Raw genomic sequence first — 17184 nt, 5'->3', positions numbered from 1 at the left:
ACTCTTGTTATTGATTATAAGTAATTACATTTGCTCCAGGCTGCTTGGTGCCACTGCCAATGCACTATGGCACTTCTTTCCATCTGCATAATGAAAGAACACAGCCATGGGACACTTTACTAATACCCAAAATAAAGCATGCATATTACTATGGCAGGAGCAGCAGTTTCCATCTTTGATCTCTTGGTGAGCGTGCTCTTAGTTTTAGAACCTTGAACAGTGAAAAGGACTGCTGTGTGTCATTGACAAATTCCTGCAGACCACATCTCTAAAAAATAAGGCTTTTCTTTTTAGCCAGCAAGGTGCGAGTACGACATCGACAAAATTCCTGTTAAACTTCTAGCCCCGAGGGTGACTAGCAATAACTCTATTGAGCTTCCAAAGTATTGCCATGAATATATTCCCCTATTTTTAGCACCTCTGTGATTATGATGTCTGACTATGTGAGCGCTGGCAGCCAGCACTTTTTGTCACTCACAGTGGGTGCTGAGTGCTGTGTATCTGCTGTGGTTTCAGCAGCAGTGCTGAAGCAGGCATCCTTTTCAACTTCCAATCTTTATGTTCTGCTCGATCGAGGGGATCTAAAAGAGCTGGGACATCCATACTTGCAGCGCTGAATCCCAAACAACATAGAATTGGCAGTGATGATGAGTTTTGTTTTAACGCAAACAGGCACTTTACTATGTCTATTCTTGCAAACAACAAAAGAAGCTTGATCTAATTTCAGTCATATTCACTTATTCAGAGAAGTGCAAGTCTCACTTTCTGATTAATCACAACCATGCGGGTATAGCGCATATGCTGTTCCATTCCTTATTCACAGTAAGGAGTTATGTAACATGTTTACACAGGTCTGTTTAGTTCCTCGATTTAAAAAAATAATAATCCAATGCCTTCTTTTGTTAAGCTGTATGGAGCTCCACTCTCATTCAGAACTGCCAGTGCTGAGCTCGGCTGTGTCGGACACAGTCAGTGAAGCTCATCCACCCACAGAGACTACAAGCAACATGGTACAGTATTACGTGACAGTGCACAACAGGAGGAGTCTGGGGGAGCTGAAACCAAACATAACCTCCATTTAAAAAAGTTAGCCTTGAACTAAGAGGGCTTTTATCTGCCTGAAACGCTTCTCATCCAAGGCTCCTCCTCAGGGAGATTTTTAAGTGCAGGGACAACATGGAAGAGAGAAATGAGAGGAGGGTTGAACAACATTCATGTGCATGCAAAAGTGATGTAAAAATCCTATCAAGGGTGTTTTCTGTGATGACTGTCCATACTTTGGCAAACCTACATATGGGTACTAAAGATTGTTTAAAAACTATGGAAATGATTTGAATGCCTATAATCCAAAAGTGAAATTGTTTTACTCAAGTAACATGCTGAAGTCAAACTGCTTGGAAACACCCCCTTTTTAACTGCTGCATTGATCCTTTTCATTAAAATTAAATGTATTATATTGCTGCCCAGATAATAATTTAAGCTGATAAATATGTGCTGAAGGATTAATAAGAGCAAGAGAGTGGAAGATTTACCTTCTTCAGAGCTGACATTCTAGGTGAATCCTCCTCCCGCAAAGCCCTTTCACATGCTGAGGTCCCAGACCAAGTTGGAAGGGTGCGCAAATCCTAACTCAGCCCGGTGCTGATGCTGAGCCATGAGGCTGCTTGGTATTCTCACCTCGCATCCACCCCGTTCTACAGCTGGCTCTCTGTGCGCACGCCCTAAACCTCTGCTGTTACAGGATTCAAACACATGGGGAGCTGTAGTCTGATGCATCTATAGACTCTCTGATCACTTCATGACAGAAAGTTCACAGATTGTTACTGTGCAAGGAAATTGGGCATGACTATTTTGGCAGGGAGACATTCATCCTATAAGTCCTTAAAGTGTATACATTTCATGTAATAAAAAATGAGCTCCAATTAGATACGTGTCAACTTAAGCAGTCGATTTCATCCAAAAACATAGTAGTCAAGAACCTCTCATGAAAAGTTGGTTTGATATTCTATATTCTAGCCTACATACTTTGTTGTACGTGATCTGAGCAAGACTGCTTTATGTGCCGATTTGAAGAACAGATAAGATTGATCAAAACAACACACTGATACACGATGTTGCCTACAAGATATGTGATTTATCTTTAAAACGATATGTCGCACTAAATTGCCATTATTTCACACGGAGATTGGTGGGCTGGACCGTGGGAAGTCCTCCCATGCGTCTGCATGCAGTCTGTGCGCTTTAGCCTGGCAGAGGCTGCAGCTGAGGAGTCCGAGGATTATCACTGTTTAATGCGCTTACTTGACTCTTTTAAAGTTATTCTGTCTGTTATGACTTTTTATGAGACAGGACGCTCAAGTATTCAACCGGTGTGATGTTCCACCTCCTAATGAAGGCGAGCTAGGTTGTGTAGCCTAGCTAACTCATAGCCTGCTAGCATAGTAGCTTTAGCCCCATGACATTTAAGCTCAACTCCTCTTCGCCTCAACTTAAAAAAAACTGTATATGACGCTATGGCACATAGAAAAGAAAGTGAGTATAACGGGTATGACAACAATGTTGTTTACAAAAACCAGGAAACAGTTCGTTCAACTAGCTAACGTAGCTGGCTAACGAGTGCAGCTAGTTAGCATATTTTGTAAACAAATGCACGTGTTCAACTGTCCGATGGGTTGTCTCTATCTCTGTGGCACACATGGTGGCACACCGTGCTCTGATAGAGATGAATGATGCTTAAGAACTTTTAATGTGTCAGTAGTTGGTCACATTAACTTTATATCAGTTTTCTCGTGTTCGTGTTTCAAATTAAGCCTTAAAAATAGTTAAGGGTGAAGCAGGGGCGTTGCTAGGCATAAAGCTCTACTGGGGCACAGGCCCCCTACTATGTCCCCTTCCTCTCTCTCTCTCTCTCTCTCTCACACACACACACACACACACACACACACACACACACACACACTTTTATGGGCAGGTGTTTTCTCCTGCCCTATAAAGAGATCCAGAGCTTTTTTTTCCAGTCAGTGAAACCAGTGCTCACAAATGTGTCATGTTTCATGTGTTTACCAAACATCCTACATGAGAAACAGAAAGCTGCATCTCTAGTTACAGAATATTATAACCAGGGAAAGCTTTCAAACCATTGTGAATTTAATTATTATTATACTTTTTAACCCAAAGCAGTGCTGGGATAGTGGGACTTCACTTTTTTAGGAATTAATGAATGTATGGGAAACACTGCGGTGGATGCAACACTTTAACAACTGCGCCTAAAGTCTTTTCCTTTACTTCCGTGGGCCAGTCCGCCCCTGATACTGGGGCACAGCTCATTTATACTGAGGCACGTGCCCCAGTAAAGGGGGTCTGGCGACGTCCCTGGGGTGAAGCATAATGATGCTATCAGGATAATTTTAACAGTTCAGCGTTATTATACGTCCATCACATGCACATACTCCATAATTCTTATTGCAGATCTGTCAAGTGGACTTTTTTTTTTTAGAAACAAACATGTTTTGTTGTGTGACATGCATTTTTAAGCTGAATCATTTCTACATTGAGATTGATTTTTAAAGGCTTAAAAATAGTATGGGATCTTGCAATTCAAAATTATTTGAATATCTGTAAATTTGATGCACTCTTGTTTTGTTTTTTGTCTCCTGCCTTTTGTCTCAGTTTTTCAAACAAAAGTACTCCAGAAGCTGTATCCTGTGGCTCCCAAACCTGAGAAGGAGCCTAAACCACCACCCATTGTAGAGAGTCTAGCCAAAACAACTGTGAAAAGAAAAGCCTCTCAAGTGGACTCTACAACTGGTAAGATCAATTTAATTTCACCAGTGATGCTTGCAAAGTATAAAATTATTTATTTTACATACCGACACTCCATACATGCAGAATTATTATAACCCTGCTGCTTGTAGTGTTTTTTAAAACATGTCCTTCTTTTATTTATTCAGAAGATGCAGGGAAGACACAGAGTTCATCTGATCCAGGCAGGCGCAGGCTATACACAGTCCTTTCTCCCCCTGCAGACTACAAACCACATCCAGAGAAATCCATCACACTCCCCCTGCTAGAAAGCATAAATAGTGCCGAAGACCCAGCTGGTAAGAAGACTATAATCTAACATTTATGGACTTGTGCTGTGCGCCATAAAGCTACGGTAGATTTACGGCAGGGGCTCCTCCAGGTTGGTTCTCTCTGGCATTCAAGTCATTCTTCTTGTTTTACTCTGCCAGTCTAGTTAAGGGAAAAAGGCAGTGATAATAAACTGTGTTTCTCACCTGAGGAGAACTTAAATCAAACACAGATGGTGTTTGAGTCTTGGGGATTTTCACTTGGCTTTACCCATAAATGTGTGTCTGTCAGAGTAAACTTTAACAAATTATCTAGATGTCTTTGAAACCATCTCTGAGGCTGAACCTTGAGTTATTGTAAATGCCAAACTGAAATGTTCTCAGGCTGCGATGAATGGCAGGCAGTTTTCAGCATCATTTAAAGTCTGTTTATTTTGTCTGCACTTTATCTTGTCATCATAAACCGGTGGAATGATCAGATGGTAATAACAGTCCTTGCTCATTATCTCTCTGCACTCATCATCTCCTTTAGTGCAGACCTCCATCCACCTGACATGCTTCAGCTTTATCTCAATAGTCAAAGAGAGATTTGTTGGCTGAGATAGTGCAGCGTCTAAAGGCGCCCTCTTGAATGAATGATGTGGTTAAGTTTGATTAATTGCACCCATCAGCCTAACAGCCCATTAATTGGATCACATTTTTGATTTAGTGGGCACTAAGCCTTGATGGAAATTGTACTCCAAAGTCCTTTTAAAGTTCAGCTGAGGTTGAGCTTCAGAAAGATTTTGTGGTTGTAAATCCATGATCATATTATGGAGACAGTTCAATGAGAACTAGTTGATGTCATATAGCAATAATTACTGTAATTAAAGTGAATAAAACAACCTTGGTCGAAGTGTTAAATTACCAGACCTCCATGATGTTTTTGTACTGCCCCAGTGAACCAGGAATAACACTTTCTCTGGGCAGAAGACCGAGGCGTGAATTACACTTACATGCCCAAACACAATATTTACTCCCACTTATTTATTTTTTTAATTCTTGGATTTCTTCCTAACTATTTAGCTGTGAAAGAAGGGCAATTAGGTGTGAAGAAGTCCTCTTCTCCTTTCCGCTGAGCCAAAAATCAAAGGAAATAATTTTGTTTCTTGTTAATCTACCTCAAAGAACAGGATCAATACAACTTGCTCTGTAAAAGCTGTGACTCTGCTCTGACATGACTACACAAAACAGGATGGTGATGCCCACTGTTTTATCAGTTCGGGAACAAAATGAGGAGTTTCACATTCAATTTTTGTTTCATTCATACAATAAGAGAGGTGCTGTCATCCTCAAATTCCATGCAGCCAAGGCCTGCTCTAATCATATTCATGCCTCAGGCAAATATAAGGTTTTGCTGTACCTAAAGTTTGATAATTCACTGTATGTTTGAGTAGGGCTGGGCGATAATTCGATAATGATAATTATTATGATGTTATTTTTCTCAATATAAATGTAACACGTTTGATAAAAAAAATAATATATATTTAAACCTGTAATTACACCCCCCAAACCAGTGGAAAGGGAAGGTGCGCTAATGTGCCTTAAATGCTAGTTGCCATCCAACATTAAAGAGAAGAAGAGGTCAGCATGGAACAACCAATCACGTCAAGGGTAGAAGGTAGGCAGGCTTAAAGACATTTGGAGCAGAATGTTAACACTGCTGAAACAAGCGACAGTGACACTGGAGAAAACGTGAAACCTATGAGCCCAAAGCAACGTGCAGAGTGAAAACATGCTCGGCGGGAGACATATTGGTAATACTGAACTCAACCTAACTTAGTGTGAGGTAAAGAGGCGGGCTTTGAGCCTCCTAGCCAACAACTACAGTGTTCCCGCAGTGTTCAGTCAAGTCAGCCATGTCCTTAAATGGGCAAAACTTGTAATCTTAATATCTTCTGAACTGCATCAATGGATATCAATTATGTCGACCTTCTATAATGCTGTCATGATAAGTCTGATCAGATATGGGGTGGCAGCCTGGTTTGGCCCTCTATCTGTTCAATGTAAATCTATGATAGATTTTTTTTTAAATGTGCCATGAAAGTGATTGGTAAGAAAAAATTAATGTCCCTTCAAACTATCTTTGGAAATACTGTCGTCAATCAGGCACAACTTTTTTTGAAGGACTCTTCTCATGTTCTTTATTCAGAATATGAATTATTGCCCTCTGGAAGACGGTTCAGAGCGAGCAGATATAAAAGTAATCGCTTCAAGCTCTCCTTCCTCCAGACTTCCATCACTCTACTCAACAAACAATCTGCACTAACATAATGTTATGAGTAAGAGGGTTCACTTACTCTGCAGTTAATATGACATTTGCTTTTACTGCCACACTGGTATTTATTGTATTATTGGTATTTGTTGTGTCATTGGTATGCCACAGTGACATGGTTTTTATTTTTGACAGTGGGCATGTTATTGTATATTGGTATGATGAATGTATTGATTGTGAGCAGCACTGCACTTATGTCCACGATAAATTTCTCCCTGTGGACATTAAAGTTAATCTTATCTTATCTTATCTTATCTTATCCTATGTAGTTTTTTTTTATGGGAACGGTTTGATGTTCAGGGTTTGTCATATTTTGGAGGTGTGGGTGACAATTATGGAGTGGTAGTGTCTTGTTCCTTTGATTTGACAGAGGACCATAGGGGTTTGTATTAATGAACAGAGGCTTGTTTATTTACTGAAGGGAGTGGTCTGTGGTTTAGGACTATTGGGAGGGATGTAAGCAGATTATTTTAGAATTTAAAATTAGTCTGGGATTAAGGTTTGAGTATTCTGCAAAAGTGTGACTTTGCATTAAGTAATAATATCCATCCTTTTTTCTGAGCAATGCTATTGCGGCACAACTGCACAGCTGCATTATGTTCTGGCTGACAGCCAGCTCACTGGGAACGGGTCGGTAAAAATTGGATGAGAGCTGATTTCTTTGACCCCTCAGTGCCTTGTGAGTTGTTAAAGACAAGGGAGGTGTGATGGTGTGGAGAGGAAGCTGCTCAGCCAGCAAGAGTCCCATTACTGTGTGAGGCTCGCTGTTAAAGTCAAGTTGTTCTTGGGTGAATATTAATGCATACCGGAGGAGAGATTTAAGAATTTTTAAAGTTGAATATGAAGTAAAATGAAAAGAGTAAGAGAAACCAAACTGCAAAGTTAAAATAAGGAGTGCTGAAACTTTAATGATGATTTCAAAAAGGTAGGAGGAATGTATTCATTTGTGTGCATGTGTATGATAATGAGGTATTATGTAACTGAGGCGTTTGGTCCCCGTTTTATTTTATCTTTCATCAGAGTTCTGGAGTCAGAATAAAGGAGCTGGTTACAGGCAGCATGGGAGATGTTAATTGTATTGGGAATGATCATTAAAGAAAGAATAAAAGGAATCATCAGAGGATTTTGTCTTCAATGATTTACTCGCAAGTGTTTGTTGAATATGGACATGAATCTGTGAGTGGCGGGTGGAGGTTTACATTCCCTACCCTTTATTATACATTAAATGTTGATTTTATATGATGCCCTGATTGGAGTCCATCACTAATCACATGAGCAGAATTGCTGATTAAAATGCGATCAGCTAGATCACTTAATATCTAAACTGTGAAATCAGCTATTTCAGTGCTTGGCTGAAGGATCACAAAGCCACATAACAAGCCATAACTAGAAGTAGGGATTTCCCGATCAGCTTTTTTGGCCCCCTATCTCGATATTTGCCGATACCAAGTCCAGATCTGATACTTGTGTTTGCCTAGATAATAGTTGCACAAGAGATAAGAGAGTTGAGCTGCCCATAGTTTTTTTTTTTCCTTTAACAAAAATGAGCAATTAAAAAAATAAGTCTTGTGTTTATTCCATTCAACATAATCCAGCTAGCATTGTTGTAAAACTCATAATCTGTTTTACAAGCTCTGCTGTATGAGACCCAAGAAACTGGTGTGCATGCATTACAGCACGCTTAAATCCAAGGCTGCTCTGAACGCAAATCTCACGAGACAGTGCGTGACTCACATAGACTGTAAATAAAAATGGACAGCGTTGCTACGCCTCTTCCCGTTGTACGGTTCTGAAGCCAAAAAATCCCACTCCTGGGCGCAGCCATTGTGCAGCCAGAGCCTGTGAAGCCTCTGTAACAAGCTCCACCCTACAGCGTAACGTCACAAGACGCTGTGTGTCCTTTGAAGTTTCACTCTACGGCGGCTGTGAATCAAAGGAAACCCGGAAGTAAAACCCCGTTTTTTAAGCTCTAATAACTAACGGAAAAGAAACTTTTCAGAAAAAAGAGGCCTTGGACACAAAACAGTCAAATACTAACTACATATCACCACAGCATACGGATGTGAGAAACGTTTGTACGACGTGTATTTATTTTTTAAAGTTTTAAAGTTTGACAGATTTTTTTACCTATACTGCAGCCAGCTACCAGGGGGCAGACACTCTGCTGAAAGCTTCACCACCAGGGGAGGGAGCTGTTCCCTTGGTAACTCACAATGGCAGCATCCGGCTGCGAGACGGAGAACGAAAATATTGGGGGTGACAGTGAGATAGAAACACACCCAGTTAAATGCCACTATTTACTGAGTGGCATGCCGGTACAAAGACTGGCAGTTGCTGATAAGTTAGGAGGACATACTGGTAGAGAACAGCAGTTGCAGCTGGCCACAAGGTTGCTAATGCGGATGTAACAGGTAGCATACAGTCCCGTGTTTTGTTTATGTTTTCTCATTTTTGAGGAGTTACCGTAGGGTGCGTACAGCATATGCTTTTTTCTGCAATATGTCTGGCGGTTCACATGTGAGTTCTACAATACAATTTAAATCATGGCTTGAGTTCTACATCAATGTCCCATTTATTATTTTCTCATTATGTATACACGGTTAAGCAATCTCAGAACGCTCAATTACACTAGCGCCTTCAGCTGCAAATTGTGTTCAGTGACAGCGGATGTAAAATAATGGGATGAGATGATTGGCTGAAGTGCTGATCACCGATCACTTTAAAAACATCCAGATCGGTGCCGATCCGATAGTTGCCATTGGGATCGGGACATCCCTAACTAGAAGTCAAGCACCAATAGTGGTTGTAGCTTGTCTGTAGGTATTTCAAGCAGGGAGGAGTTAATTACATGTGAACAATTGCAATTTTTTTTATGATTAGACCTCATTGTGAAGTCTTCACATGTTCAAGGGCAGAGAAGGATAGGATACCTCTGATGGAGTGGTGAAGGAAGGATGCAGGATGAGCAGAAGAGCTGGGCTAGAGCACATGAGGCAGGATGGATATGACTGGGGTGGAAGAGAGTCACATTGATCACAGCTGAAAGTGGAAGAGAGAGAGAACAGATTTATCAAATTTGACAGCAGCAGGATGATTGGTCAGTAGAGGTCATGGTGAAATCTGGTTGGTTTAATACTTAAAGAGTGAACACCCACAATTAACAAATCAAGGAAGCAGGAAGACAGAGAGGGGGAGAGAGAGGCATGAATGAAAGATGACTTCATGAATGAATGAGTATGAAACAGTCTTCCATTGAGGTTCATTTCTTAAATCTCATGCATGTGAAAATATACAAGATCGTCTTTGCTTAATTAAGAGTTTTCAATCTATTTGTCCACAGAGAGTGCCGATAATAGCAATGAAGACGAGGGAGAAGAGCAGAAAAGAAAGAGGAGGAGAAGGAAAAAGAAACCAGAGTCCAGCACGGGTCAGAGTCAGACCCCTGTTGATGAGGGAGGAGAGATCATCAGCAGGAACAAGAAGAGGAAACTGAAGAAGAAACGGCACAAAGAGAAGCTGCGCTCTATGGGTCTGATGCCTCCGGCTGCTGCCCTGGAGTTCACATACCAAAAAGACGGGGTAGAAGAGGAGGAGGATGAGATGGAGGATAATGAGAGGAGAGCTGCTGAAGTGTCAGAATTCCTCAGGACAACAACAGAAATGTATTTGTCAGATTGTAAGTACTGAACAGAGCAATGCTTGCCATTCTGCATTAGCTGAAGCTAAAGCTTGAGCTCATTCATGGAGATATTTGGAGGATAAAAACCCTGACAAGCAATAGTTTGATTTCCACTTATTCAGGGTTTCAAGATGAGTAAAACTTGGTGGCTTTACAAAATTAAATTTCCAAACACAATCAAATCTGTCAAACGTTGAAAGCATCTTAATGAAAGCAGCTGATTTGAAATGATGCTCTTTGGTCACAGCACATCTGTGCTTTTAGAGGCACAGTTTGACAGAGTTGGCAAAATTTAGACAGAATTGGCAGCAATAAAAAACACCAATAATAAATGGACAGAGGTGTAACAGCCAAAACTGGTGTGCCATTAGAATGTACTGAATGGAAAAGGTGTCTGAAGTTGACATGTTTTAATTGCCAGACTCCATCTGAATACTGACTGGTGATCAATGAAAACAGCTTTGATTTATTTATCTACGCTAAGATAGGTTACCTTTACAAAAGTTAGTGTTTCAGAATAAAAGCAAGTTTCATTCATAGATTTTTTTGCTATAGAGTAAAAACCAACCTCTTAAAATATGAAGCCCATGCGGAAGTGCTAAAAACTACAGTTCATCGAGTGTCAGTTTGAGGCTGAACAGGTTCAAAAAACGGTTTTGTTGTTGAGCTAGCGTGAGGTAAAGAGGCGGGCTTTGAGCCTCCTAGCCAACAGCTACAGTGTTCCTGCCTGTCAATCAAGTCAGCTGTGCCTCTCATAATGGAAAACTCGTAATCTTAATATCTTCAAAATTGGGGTGTTATGAAAAAAATCCCCCCCCCCCCCCATACAGTGGGTGCCGATCGAAAAATGAGCTATTCGTCCTTTTTGAACTGGTGTGTTTCTGGTTTTTGGTACGTCCGGAGCCAGCCTCAAGCGGACACTGCAGTTTTTAACACTTCCGCATTGGCTTCAATTTTCGGCCGTAGGTTGCCGCTTGGGTCTGAGTAGCTAATGTCTCTATCGGCACACACTGTACAGGGAGTGAATTTTTTTATAACTCTATTTTTGAAGATATTAAACTTATTAGTTTGCCCAAATAAAGACATGGCTGACTTGATTGAACCCTGTAGCTGTTAGCTAAAAGGCTAATGGCCAGTTCAGCATTACCAATATGGCACCCACTGATGATTGGCTTCAGAACAACGCTCAGGAACAGATGGGTGACATCACAGATACTACATCCATACAGTCTATGGTAAAAACCCTAAACCATGTTTAGGGAACCACTATGATACTTTTACCAAGTATCATACCAGAATAGAGATGTTCATTGAGAAGATAAGGCAATAACAGAGTTGGTTTTGCCTGGTGGTTAAGTTGTTGGCTATGGTCCTCATGTTCCTGAAAGTCACTCCCCACTCTCTCTCCCAGTTTCCTCTATCCACTGTTCTGTACTCTCCGATAAAGGCATAAAATACCCCAAAATGTAACTTAACAATAAATAATTAAATACCTCATGTATCAGCCTTGTAAATAACAGATTGATGATAAATGATGAAACTGAACAGATATTAGAGTCAAACAGTCTGACCTTGTAAACGGAAAAGAAGACTACAGTTTGTGATGTTGTTGTGATGAATCAGAGTACAGAGGGTGAAGTGTGGGTGTGGGTGAAGGCAAATAGATAAAAGATAGAATACAAAATGATGCTTTAGAACTACAAAGTTGATACATTTGGTGTAATTTCTGAAAGTGTATTTCTTCCCCAGCTGGATTCATTACACTTCTGTGATGTTCAGTGAAATGCTGCATTTTTTTCACCATACATTTAACAGACCTCTTCTCCTTTCTTCTCTGCTGCTCCAGCCTCATCGTGTCAAGACAAGCTACCTCTGTCAGGGGCTGTGGATAACCTTCTGGGCAACATAGCCTGCAGAGACGAGCCCACCTCAGTCCTGAAGCTGCTCTACGGCCTTAAGGTCTTAGTTCAGCAGAAAAAGATAGAGAAACTGGAAGAGGCACTGGGGGAGTTCCAAAACACTTCCTTTTTATCTGAAGGTATGTCAATCAATCAATCAATTAAATCTTTATTTGTATAGCGCCAAATCAAAACAAACATTATCTCAAGACGCTTTTACAAACATAGCAGGTCTAAACCGTACTCTGTTAAATTAATAACAAAGACCCAACACCAAGACAGGATAAGACTCAGTCTTCTCTCATCTTAATCCACCAAGAACATTGCACCTTGCAGTATTTAGCTAGTTACAGCAGCGAGGAAAAACGTCCTTTTCACAGGCAGAAACCTTGAGCAGGACCAGACTCATGTTAGACAGCCATCTGCCTCGAAGCAGTGAAGCGGATATTACACTGCTAAAAAAAATAAAGGGAACACTTAAAAATTACAACGTTACTCCAAATAAATCACACTTTTGTAATATCAACCTGTCCAGTTAGGACGCAGCAGTGATTGTGAATCAATTTCACCTGCTGTTGTGCAAATGGAACAGACAACAGGTGGAAATGAGAAGAAATTAGCAAGACAACCCCTATAAATGATTGGTTCTGCAGGTGGAGGCCACAGACCATTTCCCTGTCCTCATCCTTTCTGCCTGATTTTTGGTCACTTTTGCATTTTACCAGTGCCCTCACTACTAGAGGTAGCATATGGCGGTGTCTGCAACCCACAGAAGTTGCTCAGGTAGTGCAGCTCATCCAGGGTGGCACATCAATGCACGCTGTGGCAAGAAAGTTTGCTGTGTCTCCCAGCACAGTGTCAAGAGCATGGAGGAGATACCATGAGACAGGCCAGTACACCAGGAGACAAGGAGGGGGCCGTAGGGGGACAACAACCCGGCAGCAGGACCGCTATCTGCTCGTTTGTGCAAGGAGGAACAGGAGCACTGCCAGAGCCCTACAATAAGACCTCCAACAGGCCGCTAATGTGCATGTTATTGCTCAAACTGTGAGAAACAGACTCCATGAGGGTGGTATGAGGTCTAGACGTCCACAAGTGGGGCCTGTACTCACAGCCTAACACCGTGCATGCCAATTGGCATTTGCTAAAGAACACTAGGATTGGCAGATTCGCCTTTGGCGCCCTGTGCTCTTCACGGATGAGAGCAGGTTCACACTGAGCACGTGTGACAGATGTGGCAGAGTCTGGAGACGCCGTGGAGAACGTTCTACTGCCTGCAACATCCTCCAGCATGACCGGTTTGGTGGTGGGTCAGTGATGGTTTGGGGATGCATATCCTTGGAGGGCCGCACAGACCTCCATGTACTAGCCAGAGGTACCTTGACTGCTATTAAGTGCCGGGATGAGATCCTCAGACCCATTGTAAGACCATATGCTGGTGCAGTGGGTCCTGGGTTCCTTCTGATGCATGACAATGCCCGACCTCATGTGGCTGGAGTTTGTCAGTAGTTCCTGCATGATGAAGGCATTGATGTTATGGACTGGCCTGCCTGTTCCCAAGACCTGAATCCAATAGAGCACCTCTGGGACATCATCTTGTTCCATCCACCGACGCCACGTCGCACCACAGACTGTCCAGGAGTTGATTGATGCACTGATCCAGGTCTGGGAGAGAACCCTCAGGAGAACATCCGTTGTCTCATCAGGCGCATGCCCAGATGTTGTAGGGAGTGCAAACAGGCACATGGAGGCCACACACACTACTGAGCCTCATTTTGAATTGTCTTGAGGAATTTCCACAGAAGTTGGATCAGCCTGTGATCTGATTTTCCACTTTGATTTTGAGTATGATTCTGAATCCAGAACTCCATGGGTTAATGATTTTGATTTCCATTGATGATAATTATGTTATTTGGTTCTCAACACATTCCACTTTGTAATGAATAAACAATTTCAACTGGAATATTTCATTAATCGTGATCTAGGATGGGTTGTTTAAGTGTTCCCTTTATTTTTTTGAGCAGTGCATTTAAAACACCACAAATTGAACATCAGATGCAAAAGATGGGATCTTTGCTCGTGCTAAACACTGCTTCACGCCCGTCACTGTCCATACCGGCTTCTACTTGCCGAGATCTGCCCCAGAAACCTCATTGACCTGTCTCTGCAGGTTAATACTTGCCATTGTTTGTCTGTGCTTGCTCTCTGTTCTATTTTTACAATTATCCTCATTGTTTACCCGAGTACACCTGCCCTTACTTGCCTTCAACCGCCTTAACCTGTGCACACCTGTCCTTAATATATTGTACAAGACTTGCCCTTGTCCTGTTACTTCTCATTCACAGGTGACCTCCACCACCAGTTAACTAACAAGTTCCAACTTGTTCATTACGCTTTTATTCAGCCAAAACATCTCAGCGGTCCCCAGACGCTTCTCCACCTGTGCATGTCTGTTTGTGTGTGTTTGTGTGTTTACATGGTTGGCTAGCTGCCTGCATAATAGGATCAGGAGGGACTTTGCTGCCTTCACATGCACAAGTGTACGTGTGTGAGGAAGAGAGGGAGAGCAACAGAGTCTAGCTTGGAGATTAGGCAATCACTGTGTTGGTACTGGACTCTTCTGGTTCCTTTTACCAAGACAACGGAATAAAAGCCATTTCACTTTCATCACTCTTAAAGAGCCCTGATTTAGGGCTTTTCGTTAGATTTGCCTGAAAGCTTTCTAACCCCCCAACACGTCTCATATTGTTTGAGTCATGCTAATTACTTCTGAAATGACTGCTTCTTTTCTAATACAACTCTTCCAGTGAGTTGCAATAGAGAGAAATCCGTTGCTAACACATCTTGTAAAGTATTCAAGGCCAAAGCTCTGGCACTTTTCAATTCTCTTTGACGTCACATTCATAAAACTCTTAAAGGAAACCATTCAGAGTAGTTTGATATCGAATAACAGCCTCCTTTTTTCGAGCAGCATTCTTTTCTTGAATGTCGCCCACTTCCACTACCATGCCGGAGCTGCTCCATGTACTTGTGCAGAAGTATGCTTTTAAAGTTCTTGAAGTGATTTCACAGCAGCTCTCCTCACTCTATCTCTACACCTTTGCCGTGGCAATCAATTGAGTGCAGGAGAGGGTCTGAAGCAGGTTTCCTTTAAGCATATTTCACTGCACCCTGAAGTTCCTATCATGACTGACATCAGCTTGACTGTTCCCATTTTACTGCCCATTATGTGTTCTGTGTAGTTTCACTCAGCTGACAGCTAACTTTGGAACATAAAGGAACAGGGAGAAGAAAGATTCTGTCTTAGAAGAGAGACAATTGTGTTATTTTGAGTGTTAACATGCAGATAGGCTAGAGGCTGTACACGGACCAGAGATTTTGATTCATTATGCAGAAAATATAACAGCAAATACATCTTTGTCAGCAGCTGCTGTAATTGAAATGTTGCTCTTTTTTCTATCTATTTCAGAGGAAACCACTGCAGTCGTTGCACTGTTTCAATACTGGATCACAGACCTCCTTCCCATGCAGGGAGACCAGACAACAGGGGGCTCTACAATGCACCCATGAGACTGTCAGTTACTCTGAAGCACAGGCTATGCTGAGGGACTATTTCCACTTCCCTTCGTTACTTTAAATGTCTTTTTCAATTACTGCAATGTCTGGTTTCACATGATGCAATGAAAAATATTGAATATTTTTTTGTTCTTTGCCTTCATCTCGTCATTTTTTTCATGCCTTATATTTTACAAGAAGAAAACAAATGCACTTAATCCTGAGCTGTACCACCCAGCATGAGTGATATTGAAGCTGTGATTACCAACCGAGTCATCCTCTTTCATTCGAGTTGTATGAAGTTCAAATGGATCAAAGCTTAAATCGGTGTAAACATCATTACCGTCCCACACATCTGACTCTCTAAATGCCAGGGAGGCAAATGTCAGCACTACTGAGGCTTTGGTATGATTTGCGGATAATCTGACATTTTGACCAAACAGATTAACTTGATAGCTCCTTAATTATCCGCAACACACTCAATAAATCAATTTTGAAGCAAGATGCTATTTCAAATGACTTTTCGACTGGGTTTGAGTAATTAAAAGTCCTAAGGGTATCAGTTATAGTGGTTATTGTTTTTAGGGCTGATTGATAATTACAATATTCCCACAACCACTTGTTGCTGTTACCTAACTGTAAGCCCAATATAGCAACACAGTATATTGTTGATGGACTTCAAGAACCAAACCCCTCCAGGGAGTCCAAACCTCCTGTGTCCGCAAACCTATCTACAGCTCAGATAATCTATTCTCATACATCTGACCCTTAGCTCTATGCCAGGGGACAAGTTCGTGAAAAGGACAGAGCATTATCTCAGCTGGGCATCCTTTTTGTAGTGACATGAGAGAGATGGATCAGCCGTGGACCTGCTGGACAGGAAGTGGGCTTCACAGAACTCAGAAACAACAGCAGACACAAGCAGGTTATACACAGCTCTGAGATTTGTGGGTGGTACAGTGGTGAGCGATCACCAGGGTGCATGATGGAAACATATGGACTCATGCTGCAGATATTATCTAGAGGAGATGATAAGGGCAGAGAGACCACTGATATTGTCATATTAGAAATAAGAAAGTGAACATTAGGCTCTTTGGATGACACTTTGGGCTTATCATTTGATTCAACACTTAAACACAGAATTTGAAGGCTTGCTCACATAATTGGTACATATGTCCACAATATAAAAACCTGAATCCATAATGATAATAGTGAGCTGACAATTCCTTAAGCCCTACCAGCAAGCTAACTCTAGAGCTCACGCTGTTCCATATCTACTCAGCCAATCCAGTGAACAAAGTGCTACATACAGTATGTCAAAGGAGCTATCAATCACATCACTATACCTCTTTCTACAGATTTGAATAGCTAATCAAAACTTAGCTTCCCAGAAAAATGAACTAACTATAACATCAGGAATCGTGTTTGAGAATGATTTATTTGATGTGTATTTTGATTTTGTAGTTTGACCCATGTTCCATTTGTTAACATGGAGTTGGCTGGTTTTATGACCTGTACTGCAGCTTGTCAGAGGGGGAACGCTAAATGCTAAATGTTTGAGCTGTCGTGTCCATCATTTATGCAGTCTATGCTAGCTAGCTACAGTATAGCCCAAGCGGCAAACTTCGGTCTCAAACGATGAAGCCAATGCGGAAGTGATATAAACTG

At 41.5% G+C, this 17184-nt stretch overlaps 2 protein-coding genes across 3 annotated transcripts in view; one reads left to right on the top strand and one right to left on the bottom strand.

Moving 5' to 3' along the window:
• The window catches only part of dlgap2a (discs, large (Drosophila) homolog-associated protein 2a), a 421050-nt gene that overhangs the window by 238641 nt on the left and 165225 nt on the right, over positions 1–17184 (bottom strand). The window contains 1 exon segment of the mRNA XM_034674608.1: positions 9315–9423. Coding sequence (XP_034530499.1) covers positions 9315–9374 — 60 coding nt within the window. The 5' untranslated portion in view covers positions 9375–9423.
• Positions 1827–15788, top strand: LOC117805962 (glutamate-rich protein 1). Of its 2 annotated transcripts, none has more exons than XM_034674611.1 (6): positions 1827–1991; positions 3670–3807; positions 3951–4100; positions 9725–10060; positions 11910–12101; positions 15431–15788. In XM_034674611.1, exons 1-6 carry the CDS (start codon positions 1985–1987, stop codon positions 15529–15531), a joined length of 924 nt encoding a protein of 307 aa, XP_034530502.1. In that variant the 5' UTR covers positions 1827–1984; the 3' UTR covers positions 15532–15788. The 2 variants fall into 2 exon arrangements, with proteins under 2 accessions (XP_034530502.1, XP_034530501.1); XM_034674610.1 differs by lacking the exon at positions 1827–1991 and adding an exon at positions 2070–2532.

Source organism: Notolabrus celidotus, chromosome 22 (assembly GCF_009762535.1).
Source record: "Notolabrus celidotus isolate fNotCel1 chromosome 22, fNotCel1.pri, whole genome shotgun sequence".
NCBI lineage: Eukaryota > Metazoa > Chordata > Actinopteri > Labriformes > Labridae > Notolabrus > Notolabrus celidotus.
Note: the sequence above shows the minus strand (reverse complement) of the source record. Positions and strands in the feature narration are given on the sequence as shown.

Bases quoted from the DNA above. Each gene is read 5' to 3' on its own strand.
- LOC117805962 (XM_034674610.1), top strand. The intron at 4,101-9,724 runs GTAAGAAGACTA...ATTTGTCCACAG, and splicing joins TAGTGCCGAAGACCCAGCTG to AGAGTGCCGATAATAGCAAT. The intron at 10,061-11,909 runs GTAAGTACTGAA...CTGCTGCTCCAG, and splicing joins AGAAATGTATTTGTCAGATT to CCTCATCGTGTCAAGACAAG.